Raw genomic sequence first — 12,432 nt, 5'->3', positions numbered from 1 at the left:
GGTCTCTGTGACACCTTGCTCAGATGCCTGCTGGCTTCCTTTCAAAGCATGCCAGCTGCAGTGTACCTGTTATTTTGTGGTCCTGCACTGCTACCTTCCTCAGTGTTTTCAGCTTATTTCTTTTAGCATTATGTAGTTACTGTAATGATACTTCAAAACCTTTTTTTTCCATTGTCTTCACCCTATACTATAGATTTTTAAACTTATCCTAAAAATAACAAACAGAAAGTTCTTCAAGTTCTTCACAAGTTCTTCGAGTTCTTTCTTAAAAGATTTTCTTATCATGAAAATGAATAGTGACCTCAGTTGTACAACATCCATATTCACTTTGACGAGACTAGAAATCAAATAAATATTTGCAATGATGCAAAATTCAGTGCATAGTGATGAGCAAACAAAATGAATTAAAATTATTGTTTACTTTTACAATCTCATAAAATTTATCATGGCTTAGTATTCCATGAGAAAGTTAGATTGCTAACTCTGCTCAACCATACCTTCAAAACCCAGTTTTGAAAGCAATCATTCTGTATGTACAAATACTTAATCATGCAATAGCCAATCTCAAGGTTCTCCATAATTGTAAATAATCCTAAATTCAAGGCTTAGCCTTAGATGGGCAAGACTCTTATTGTTCAGTCCTAACAAGAGTAAAAATCATGTCTATTTAAGAAATTCAAGAATCATATTGGGTACGCCTATATAAGGGAAGTGAGGCCATACTTGTTTCTGGTTTTGAGGTTTCCCTCCTTCCCAAAATCAAAAGGGATGAAGGGAATCTGGAAAGGATCTCACAGAGGATCAGAGCCAAACCAACTGAAAGGAGAGGCTAAGGGAGCTTGGGTTTGTTTAGTTTTCAGAAGTAGCAGCTACGGGGCATTCTGAAAACATCGTACAGCCAAAGGGAAGTTACAAAGAAAACAGAACCAATTTTTTTTGACAGTGGCCAACAGTATAACAGGAGGCCAAGGTTTCAACCTGAGCCTTGGGAGGCTTGGTATCGGTAATAGGAAGAACTTCTTCACAAGGAGAGTAGTATATCACAGGAAGATGATGCCTAGAGATGCTGTAGAAGCTTCATCCTTGGAGCTTGAAGACTCAGCCAAAGACACGGCTGACCTGATCTAATACCAGCATCAGAGCCCATGCAGCTTACACAGCCAGTTCTCATCACATACTCCATTTGAGGACATAATGAGGGAAACCAGCCTGTTTATTCTAGAAATGAGTAAGAGGAAGAGCTGACAGAACCATAGAATCTATGGATCATGGAATAAAGGCTCAGGTACAAGCTAGAGACCAGAGGATATGTAACGCTATACTCAGGTTCACTCAACTCACTCGGTTAATCTTAGTTTTATGCATATATTTCTGTTTATTATTCATAATTTGCATTCTCATTTATATACATTACTACATAAAATACAAGCATCGCAAATAAGATTAAAAAAATGCTCACTGGATTGCTTAGTTCAGCTTGCATTGAAACAAACATTTAAACTCCCATGATTCCAATGGGTGCAATTAAAAACTAGAACCAAATCACCGAAGGCCTAACTTCAGTTGAACATCTGGGAAGTCATTCTGCAAGTCTAGACAGTTAACAGCATAATACCAGCCAAAATACTTACAGCTTCTGATTTCATTATGTTGTGCTGCGTATTATAGGGCTTGCTTGTGTAGCACTGTTGCAGGAGAGCTTTCTCATCAAGAGCTGTAAGACCATCATTATGTCCATCTTCAAGCTGGGTACCCTACACAAAAATACATTCTTTTCATAAATCAAATTTAATTAATTGTAAGAAAAATAAACAAACGAAACTGCACACATTTTCCTCAATGATTTACTTTAAAAATAAAGAAGAAAGAAAAAGGCTTTTAAGTATCTACTTCTATTAATACTTCATGCTATTTAGAAAAAGTAAAGATTTTTTTTAAGCCTAGCTTTCAACAGAAACTGAACTTAAAAATCTCACTATCTTGTATTTCCTTGTAACTTGAATACTTACCAGCTTTCAACCATATTGAAATAAAATCTCAAAAATACTGTGTTCCTACAAGCTTTGTGAAATATCAGTAGTAAGTCAGAGAAGGCAGACTGTTAGTACCTTTCCAAAGAAGACAAGAGCTCATCATTTCTGTATTCTGCTGAAAAACAGCCAGGAGAAAGCAGTGGATTTGCCATTAAGCATGTAGCTCAAATTTCACCACTGCAGAGATGCTGCTTTTTGACCAGCAAATAAGTTAAGTACAGTCCAGACAGGAAAAAGCCAAAGCATACTGCTGAACTGGGTCTAAACAGACTTGTAAATCAGTCTGAGGGTATTACAGAAATATCTCCTACATGGAGGATATGAAGAAAACTGACAAAGGAGACTATGTTTACAGAAGTCAGGAAAGAAGGAACATGGGAAAAAAAATCAAGAGTAGGTTTTGTTAGCTATGCTCCTCTAGGAGCAGCTTCTTTTCAGAGAAGAAAAGTTATTGCACGTTCCACTAATCAGATAAAATAATAAGTATCTTGAAATCTAAAGAGGTTTTGATGTATTAATTTAATCAGGTAGTGACACTATCTAACACAGAAAATTGTTCTACTAAACATTATATTAAGATCTCTCCTAAGAACTGACACACATGGCTTTTAATGCTTAGCAAGTTTCTTTCTGGAACCCAGAATCACCAGAATAAGCCAGTCCTGCTTTTTCTCTCCCAGTATACTCTTGCCACCTATCTCTTCAGTTTCAGATTAATTTGGCTGCTCCTGTAAATACCCTTTTGATGGCCTTGCAGTACAGCATACAAAGGAGCCAGCCCTTGGAAAACAAAATGACATGATGGCGTCAGACTGGTCCATAAGAGCAGAATCATTTAAAAAAAAAAAAAAAAAGTAATACAACAACAAATCTCCAGAACTGACAATCTTAACTGCCACCACACATAAAAATAAGCTTTACAAAATAACAGAATTATTTTTTCACTCAATTCTTTTACTCACAGAATGTTCTCTTAAAAGTACTTGCAGGTTCTCCAAGTTTTATCTGAACACTAGAAGTGTGACTACAAGCAAAGAAAGCCCCTTTAAAACTATCAGTACATGTAAAACAATAAATAGAATATGTGAAACATAATCTTTGACTTATGTAAGCCCTTCCCTTTTCAGTCTACTGAACATTAAGCAAGTAAAATCTGTAAACTCATTGTTATTCATCACAAACCTTTCCTCTGAAAAGCAATGAGCACAATATGTTCCCTCAACATCTGCATACTTAACTTTTCATTAAGATTCTTAAATGGTCACCTACTCTCAGCACAGTCTGGCATTCAGCCAGACCTCACAGCTGTTGCTTACGTTTTTTTCCTGTTCTCTTACACCTAAAATGATGTATCCTGCTCTGGGCAGCCAGCCTTCTCCACTCTCTCTTCCAGAACAAAAGGAAAATTGCTTTTTTTCATCCCTTTGTTTTCCAGTTTCTCTCCACTGATCTTCCCTTGTTTGCATCTTAGTTTTAATTTAAAAACACAAAAGAAACTTGGCGGAATTAATGGAGCTTGCAGTCCAACTTTGCAGCCCAATTGTACTGGATCTCACACAATGTCAAAGAAAAAAGTACAGATAACATCTTTCATTATTTTAACCCCATATTCCCTTCCATTTTCAGTGTTAATAGTTCTCTAAGGTACAGATAACATCTTTCGCTTCTCCTTTTTTAAGTCCTATATACAGTCATAATTGAATAGAATAATAATTAATATACTTCTATATTTAAAAAATAAAAGAGCTTGAATGCATTTCTGTATTTGGAAATAAAATTTTACCAAGATCTTCCCGCCGTCTCTCATCTTCTTAGGCTGCAAACTCTTCCCTATGAAACATGCTATCAGCCTTCCTTATCAATCAGGGGGAGACTATTGATGAAGCCTTGTTACTCCAGCTACAGGAAGCATCACACTCACAGGCTCTTGTCCTGATAGGGAATTCCAACCACCCCAACACCTGCCGGCAAAGTAGCACAGCGAGCTGTAGACAACCCAAGAGACTCCTGGAGTGCATTGAGGATAAATACTTAAGCCAGGTAATAGACACCCCTGCCAGGGGGGATGCGATACTGGACCTGATGGTCACCAGTGTAAGAGAACTAATTGGTGATGTCAAGATTGGAGGCAGCCTGGGCTGCACTGGTCACATGCTCGTGGAATTCACAATCCTGATGGGTGTGGGACAGGCAAAGAGTAAAGTCAGAACCCTGAATTTTAGGAAAGCTAAACTCTAGCTCTTCAAGGAGTTAGTCAACAGGACCCCCTGGGAAACTGCCCTCAGGCACAAAAGAGCAGAACAGAACTGGCAGATAGATCTTTAAGGATGCTTTCAAGCGAGCACAAGAGCTCTCAACCCCCAGGCGTAAGAAATCAGGTAAGGAGGGCAAGAGGCTAGTACGGCTGAGTCAAGATCTGCTGGTCAAACTAAAGGACAAGAAGGAAATGCACAGGCAGTGGAAGCAGGGACAGGGATCCTGGGAAGAGTACAGGGACACTGCCCAATTGTGCAGAGATGGGGTCAGGAAGGCCAAGGCACAGCCGGAGCTGAACTTGGCAAGGGACACAAAGAATAAGGGCTTCTACAGGTATGTCAACCAGCAAAGGAAGGTCAAAGGACGTGTGCCCACCCCCCCCACTCCCAATGAGCAAGACTGGTAAACTGCTAACAAGAGACGAGGAGAAGGCTGGGGTACTCAACAGGTTCTTTGCCTCGTCTTCACAGGCAAGCTCTCTTCCCACACTTCTCAAGTGGGAAATGAACTGCAAGACAGGGACTGGGGCAGCAAAGTCCCTCCCACTGTGAGGATCTGGTTCATGATGACTTACAGAACCTGAACATCTTAAGTCCATGGGACCTGATGAGATGCATCCCAGAGTCCTGAGGGAATTGGCTGATGTAGTTGCCAAGCCACTCTCCATGATATGTGAAAAGCCATGGCAGTCAGCTGAAGCCCCCAGTGACTGGAAAAATGGAAACATCACAACCATTTTTAAAAAGGGTATAAAGGAGGACCTCAGGAACCACCAACTTATCAGCCTCACCTCTGTGCCTGGGAACATCATGGAACAGATCCTCCTAGAAGCTGTGCTGAGGCACATGGAGGACAGGGAGGTGATTCGGGACAGCCAGCATGGCTTCACCAAGGGCAAGTCCTGCCTGACCAACCTAGCGGCCTTCTACGGTGGAGTAACTATGTCAGTGGACAAAGGAAGGGCTATGGATGTCATCTCACTGGACTTCTGTAAAGCCTTTGAGACAGTTTCCCACAACATCCTTCTCTCTAAATTGGAGAGGCACGGATTTGATGGGTGGACTGTTCAATGGATGAGGAACTGGTTGAATGGTGGCATCCAGAGAGTAGCAGTCAAAGACGCAATATCTGGATGGACACCGGTAACAAGTGGTGTCCCTTATGGGTCCACACTGGAACCCAGTACTGTTTAATACCTTCATCAATGACATAGACAGTGGGATAACATGCATCCTCAGCAAGTTTGCAGATGACACCAAGCTGAGTGGTGCAGTTGACACACCTGAGGGATGGGATGCCATCCAGAGGGACCTGGACAAGCTCGAGAAGTGGGCCCATATGAACCTCATGAGGTTCAATAAGGCCAAGTGCAAGCTCCTGCAGCTCAGTTGGGGCAACCCCCAGGATCAATACAGGCTGGGAGATGAAGCAATTGAGAGCAGCCTTGTGGAAAAGGACTTGGGGGTACTGGTGGATGAGAGACGAGACATGAGTTGGCAGTGTGCGCTTGCAGCTCAGAAGGCCAATTGTATCTTGGGCTGCATCAAAAGCAGCGTGGCCAGCAGGTCAAGGGAGGTGATTCTGCCCCTCTACTCTGCTCTGGTGAGACCCCATCTGGGGTCCTGCATCGGACTTTGGAACCCTCAGTCCAGGAAAGACATGGACCTGTTGGAGAGGGGCCAAAGGAGGCTACAGAAGTGATCAGAGGGCTGGAACAGCTCTGCTGTGAGAACAGGCTGAGAGAGTTGGGGTTGTTCAGCCTGGAGAAGAAAACGCTCTAGGGAGACCTTATTAAGGCCTTTCAGTACTTGAAAGAGGCCTATAAGAAAGATGAGGACAGACTTTTTAGCAGGGCTTGTTGCAATAGGACAAGGGGTAATGGTTTTAAACTAAAAAGTGGGGAGATTCAGGCCAGACATGAGGAAGAAATATTTTTTTACAGTGAGGGTGGTAGAATTCTGGCCCAGGTTGCCCAGAGAGGTGGTAGATGCCCCATACCTGGAAACATTCAAGGCCAGGCCGGACAGGGCTCTAAGCAACTTGATCTAGTTGAAGACGTCCCTGCGCATTGCATGGGGTTTGGACTAGATGAACTTTGAAGGTCCCTTCCAACCCAAACTATTCTATGATTCTATGCTATTCTTCATGCTCAGGATAGAGATGCACTATGAGGACAAAAGTTACATATCTTATCATAGAATACAAGCATATTTAGATTCTCAGAGGACCTCAGTTTTTCATTCTGAAACAACTGAAACAAGCTTCCTATATTTTAGTTTCTATTCATAATTAGATGCCAAAATCACACATTTTTATTTCTTTATGATAAAAACATGGAAGAAATTAATTACCCACACATGCAAACCTCTCCAAAGACTGTAACTAAATACCAGCATACATTTGCTATTTAAAAATGCAATTACTTATTTGCCAGCTACCTTTATTGAAGCTTCTGGACACTGGTGGTGTTCTTTTTTCTTTTCTGCAATTCTCTGAGAATACTGCTTATATTCTTCCTTCATATCTGCTTCATACTGACGATACTTCAGTTTATATCTGTCTGCTGGGGATGGCAGATTTTCTGGTATTGTCTTCTGCTCCAAAACAGAATGCTAAAGCAAAGAATAATCAATATAAAAGCCTCTGGTTGATCTATTGAATGGTAGCAGCACTATTATAATTCCCATCCAGTGTAACTTCTGAAACTTCTTGACACTATGCTTCACATTAAGAAAATAATGCAAATATGACTGTATATCCAGGCTTAATTTTCACTGAGTCCTTCATATGTTGCCATCTTTTAATCTAAAAAGTACACAGCCAAATGGTTTTACATCCCTTTTAAGGAGAGAAGCCAAGATAGAGGGGTTCTGTCCTATAAGATGGAAATTCTGACATTTTATTTCGGATGGCTGAAAATGGGCTGATGGATTTTTTTCAATCAGAAGTTCTAATATTCGTGGATGGCAGATGAGTATTCGTACTGAGACTTCCTTCCCTAGAACAATATCAGTGGAAAAGGCTGTGGAGCCACCTAAGTACCTTCCTAACTTCACATCCCTTTCTTCTTTCTCTTCCTGAATAACTAACATCTTCAATGTTTAAGTGATATTCCTTCAATGCTAACAAAATTAAGATCGCTTTGTCTAGCATCTCTACTTGACACACCTCATCTTTCAACAACAGTGTAACAGTCCCATTCTAGAAAATCGGTTCTCAGAATCCCAAAATATTTATGTTCTTGAAAGGGCAGCTTTCTCATGCAAAAGAGGATCCACATCCCTTCACTGGTTAAGTCCTGAATGACAGGGACTGTATTTAAATTATTCTTCCAAAGTGACCTATTTTGGGAAGATTTACTTACACAGTCTTTTACTGAAGAAGCTGGAATATGTCTTGCTAAAGGAATGTTCAGTCAGGACCCCAGAAGCAAGCAATGCAGAAATAAAGGCCACTCAGAGGAATACATTAAAATATTTTAGAACTGCTTCAAAATCTTCTCCACAAAAAGTAAGGGGGAAAAAAGTCAGGCAAAAAGAGAGAGAGGGAGAGCAAAAGAGGGTAAGTGAACAGAAGATATAATCCTGCACATTCAGCACTTCAGCATTCAAGACATAATGAAGACAGAAAGGTAGTAAAATGATATAAAGGAAAGCAGAGAAGAAAGAGAGAAAGACCTCGAGAAACAGACAGAGCCACACCAACCTTTCATTAGCCTTCCTGCAGCCGGACAGAACTATATGTAAGAACGTTATATTTCAACAAAATGGTAAAGCAAGTGATGAAATTGTAGGCAGAGACCTAAAAAGAGTATAGCAACTCAAGTACAGTTGCAGTGCATGCTTACAATGCAGTGCAGAGGAAAATAACCTTTCTGCAGTTACATGGTCACAGTTGTATCTTAAGACATGCATAAATACCTATGTTGAGCACATAGACATTCTGAGAAGTACTACATTCTTTGTCCATTGCTTTAAAAAAAATAAAACACTTAACCATTTCAGTTTTTATTTAAATGCCCATTTTTTTCCAAGTTGATAAACCATTTGGTTATATAGGGAACACAAAATTATGTTCTTGGCAGATTCTTCTTGCGCTCCAGCCAATTTGGAGTCCTGCCACACAAGTCACTATATTATTTGTTTCAAGGGGCATAGGTTATGTACAAATTAATAATTGTTGGGGTTTTTTTCTAGCTACGTTTCTGTTTTAAAAACACTCAGCGTACTTCTTAGGTTTACATAAGTTAAATATTTTTACAAGAATGGATTTTTAAACAGCGTATTTTCTAATTCTTCCAAAAAGAGATAACATTGATAAGTTAGGATATTTCCTGCACCCTAACCAAATAAAAATGTACTAGTAAGATTTTTACCATTATTATGTATGGTGCACAATTATGAAAGAAAATAATTGTGTAGGTAGCATTCCTGAATTAGTTTAAAGCTCCAGCTATCTAATCTCTCAAATATATAGAGACTACAAACAGAAGACTCCTGTTTGCAGTGCTTCAGCATTTTCCCTTTAATTATCACATTTTAAACACTCAAACTACTGATGGAATGACAGCACATTTAAAATAGTCTCTCCATTAAGCTAGTTCCTGTCACACAAAATAAGTTAAAACATTACATTTTCAGATCATATACTATACTACTCTACTACTGAGTTGCTAATGTTATTTTGTCAGTGTATGTTTTTTCAGCTACTTTACCTCTATTTTCTTCCGACAAGATTTTATAGATACCTTTTTAAACTAAAGGAAAAGAGAAATTAAATATGTACCAATGATCAAATAAAAATGGTCACATTCACTTTTTCAAATTTAATTCAGATATAAGAGTTCAAAGGAAATGTTTTCCTACATTCATAGAATAATTGAAATAACTGAGTAATTAAATTCATTCTTAAACTTATTATAGAGAATATAGATCTTTAACAGTGGTGTACTGTAATATAAACCAGAATGTTGGCATCTGGACTAGTGATTTTCTTTATAAGTCACCTAAGATCAGTGATGATCAAGTTTCTTAAGTCATATAGGGAAAAAAACAGCTGATATGTGATAAAAAAATTTTACAATAGAAGTGTTCTGACAAATTGAACCTAATTCTGAAAGTTAACATCACAGTTCTGTTTCAAAGACAAGAGACTTAAGGAAAACCCTATCAAATAGTGTCACGTAACTCCAAAAGTCTCCTTTTCACCATGAGTAACTATCTTTCCATACGAATAATACTTACTGTTTGTAAATTTATGGTTTTTTCTTCAGATGCTTACTGACTACTATTGATCTTATCTTTATTATTTCTCTAAGTTCCATTTTGTTTAGAAAGATAAACCAAAGTCACGCACTACCTCAAAAGTATTACATTTTTCAGTTGCTTCGACAAATTGTTGATAAAGCTAGCTATTAATATACCTCTTCAAAAATAAGTATGATGAAGTAGATGAGTGTATCAACCAACAAAAAAGAGCTAAGGTATTTAAGAAAATAGGATTTTTAAAATATTCTAGAGGTTTCTCAGTAAAAAGTACTTCAACAAAACTATTCTGGACCAATAGAACTTTGAAATATGAGTTTAACCAAAAGAAATAAAGAGAACTTGTATAATAATGCTAAGTATGGTTTTCTAAATTACTTCTTATTTGTAAAAACAGACTGACCTGTTGAGCCTGACGATGCTGTGCATGTGGTGTCTGCAATGACCTTCTCCAATCTGAAGATGAATCTAGAGTGCATGTAGGAGGATAACTTCCACTGTACGGTATATAAGAGTCTCCATCCTAAAATTACAGAAAAAGAAGAAAAAAGACAAGTAATCGTAATCGGTTTATATTTACAGTGGTATTTTTATAAACTCCTGAACTACATGAATTCTAAAAACTATTCGGGACAGAATTAATTTATAATTACCTCTTCATCAGAATCTCCCAGCTTGCCCAGATCTAGGCATGGCACCCTGCAGGAAGTCGAAAGGAATTTAATAGTAATACTTCCTCTTATTTTTAAATTACAGTAAAAGCAAACTGACTATTAGTTATTATTATCAGCTCCTTCACAAAAATTTCCCTGCTAGGAACAGTTTCCCTGCAATTGGAGACAGCCTACTTGGCAAACCTCTAATAGTCTCTTGTGCTTCAGCTCAGAAACCGGCCAGCGAGCTTTTCCCCAAGCGTAGAGCACCCCGGCAGCTGAAAAGGGCCTCTGCAAGGCCCTTTTTCACTCCCAGCACGGCCACTCCAGCTTCTCTTCACTCTCCAGCAGGAGCTGCTGCAACAAGATCATAAATCAGGGACTCCTTAGTCCTGTTTTCCACAGCAGATCTGTGGCAAAATCCCTCTATAAAGAGTTGCCAGAGAGGCAACAGGGAAGGAACAGCTCCTTGGGATGCAAACCTTCCCAACTTCTTGGAAGAGATTAAGCAGAATGAAATACTGAAGTACATTTGGCTTCCACTGTGCTAACAAAATGAAAACATCTCCCAATTCATCAAAGCATCTCCATGTCTTCTGCCTTTACTCCAAGTATACTCCGGAATCTTGTTATAACAAGATTACTTCTTAGAATTAGAGAGGTCCTTAATTTTCAGTCCTTTTTTATTAAAGAATGACTGATGGTACACAGAAATTTATATTCTTTGATTTCATTATGAACAATCCAAAGCCATGGTCACACATACTTGTAAAATAATGTAGAGATATATTGGCTTTAAGGCATTTCAGTTAACAAAAAACCCAACAAACTAAACTGTCAAACATAATCCTTAGAATAGCAGACGTTGCCTATCTGCAGAAGTAACTACAAGGTTTTAAATTTTACAGACACTGTACAAAATTTCCCTTTGCTTGTAAAACCCCTTCGCAACAGTTTCTCTATCATTTTTATTGTAATACCTGCAAAGAAGGCTAATAGTTAAAGCAAAAAAAAAAAAAAAAGAAAAAGTTTTTCTCTTTTTGCAGACTACTATATTAAAAATATTCCAGAAAGACTAGGTATAAGCCCTGAATACAGCTCTACCATTAAGCTCAACCAAATGTAAATCAACTTAATTTCAATGTAAATAATGCATCAAAAATTCTATTCTAAATATAAAATCACAGAAAACAAGCCTATGATGATAAATTTCTTGGAACACCAAGTTGCATACCAATACAGATGTGATTGCATTGCATTAATAATGCACAGTTATACAAACTGATCAGAAATAGAAGAAGACTTACTCTGGTGGGCGAGGACCATGACTAGCCCGTGTATCTGGTCTCCAACCCTAAAAGAATGACACATTATTACATACCTACAGGGATCAGGATTAAAATACACAGTTTTCCCTTTCAACTTCCCTGGAATATTTAAAATCAATGACTCAAAGTATGTGTTTGACATATTTGACTGCAATGCTACTAACAAAAGGACAAAACAAAAGTTTTTCATTGAAAGTTGACTCTTACAGATCATAAGACTGAAAGACTGATTATTGACCACGACAGGAAGATTTCCAGCCATGAAGAAACCATAATCCAGATAGTATCCATGTCCGCTGTTAATAATGCACTAAAAATAATCCATGTCCCTGAGACTTTGTAGAATCCCTGCTCACAAGGGTTTTGGTCACATGGCCCTTGTTTGTTGAGAATCACCCCCTCAGACAACCCTCAAACCAAAACAACAGCGACAGACAGCTGGCTCACGTGGAGCTACTCAGACCCCAAAAAAGCCCTGAGATTTGCTGTAACTGTATCATGAGCTTTAGTACAGCAGCACATGATGATGACTAGGCAGCTTGTGTACTCACACAATTTTGCGTGGCTGTATACCACACAGATCTCCAAAATCAACTGAGCAAAAGCATAGCAAGAAGAAAAAATTCCAGCCAAAGCTCAACCTACCCCCTCTACGGCCTACCGAAAAGAGCCAACAGCAAATCCCTAGGGAAGACAGTTGGTCTGGGGAAAGCACTTTGGAACAATTCCCCCATCTGGCCTCCCAATCTGGAACAAAATGTTGTTTGGGGATGTTCTGAACCAGGGCCAGCATCTTTGTTTTCACCCTCTTCAGCTCAGCATCTCAGCATCACAGTCTGAACTGTGCAGACATCCTATCTCAGCGGTGCCCTAACACCTCTCACGACTTCAGAGCAGT

General features: G+C 38.9%; 1 protein-coding gene across 2 annotated transcripts in view; it reads right to left on the bottom strand.

Moving 5' to 3' along the window:
- The window catches only part of CAPS2 (calcyphosine 2), a 31,472-nt gene that overhangs the window by 17,275 nt on the left and 1,765 nt on the right, over positions 1-12,432 (bottom strand). Inside the window, exons 2-6 of one of the 2 annotated variants that reach the window (XM_065644946.1) lie at positions 11,514-11,560; positions 10,207-10,252; positions 9,957-10,076; positions 6,728-6,901; positions 1,632-1,754 (exon numbers count right to left, since the gene is read on the bottom strand). In XM_065644946.1, coding sequence (XP_065501018.1) covers positions 1,632-1,754; positions 6,728-6,901; positions 9,957-10,076; positions 10,207-10,252; positions 11,514-11,560 — 510 coding nt within the window. The remainder of the gene's footprint in view (positions 1-1,631; positions 1,755-6,727; positions 6,902-9,956; positions 10,077-10,206; positions 10,253-11,513; positions 11,561-12,432) is intronic. The other variant, XM_065644954.1, reaches the window with a different exon arrangement.

This window comes from Caloenas nicobarica, chromosome 1 (assembly GCF_036013445.1).
Source record: "Caloenas nicobarica isolate bCalNic1 chromosome 1, bCalNic1.hap1, whole genome shotgun sequence".
In the NCBI taxonomy this organism is placed as follows: domain Eukaryota; kingdom Metazoa; phylum Chordata; class Aves; order Columbiformes; family Columbidae; genus Caloenas; species Caloenas nicobarica.
The sequence above is the reverse complement of the archived record's forward strand: the minus strand, read 5'-3'. Positions and strand labels throughout refer to the sequence as shown.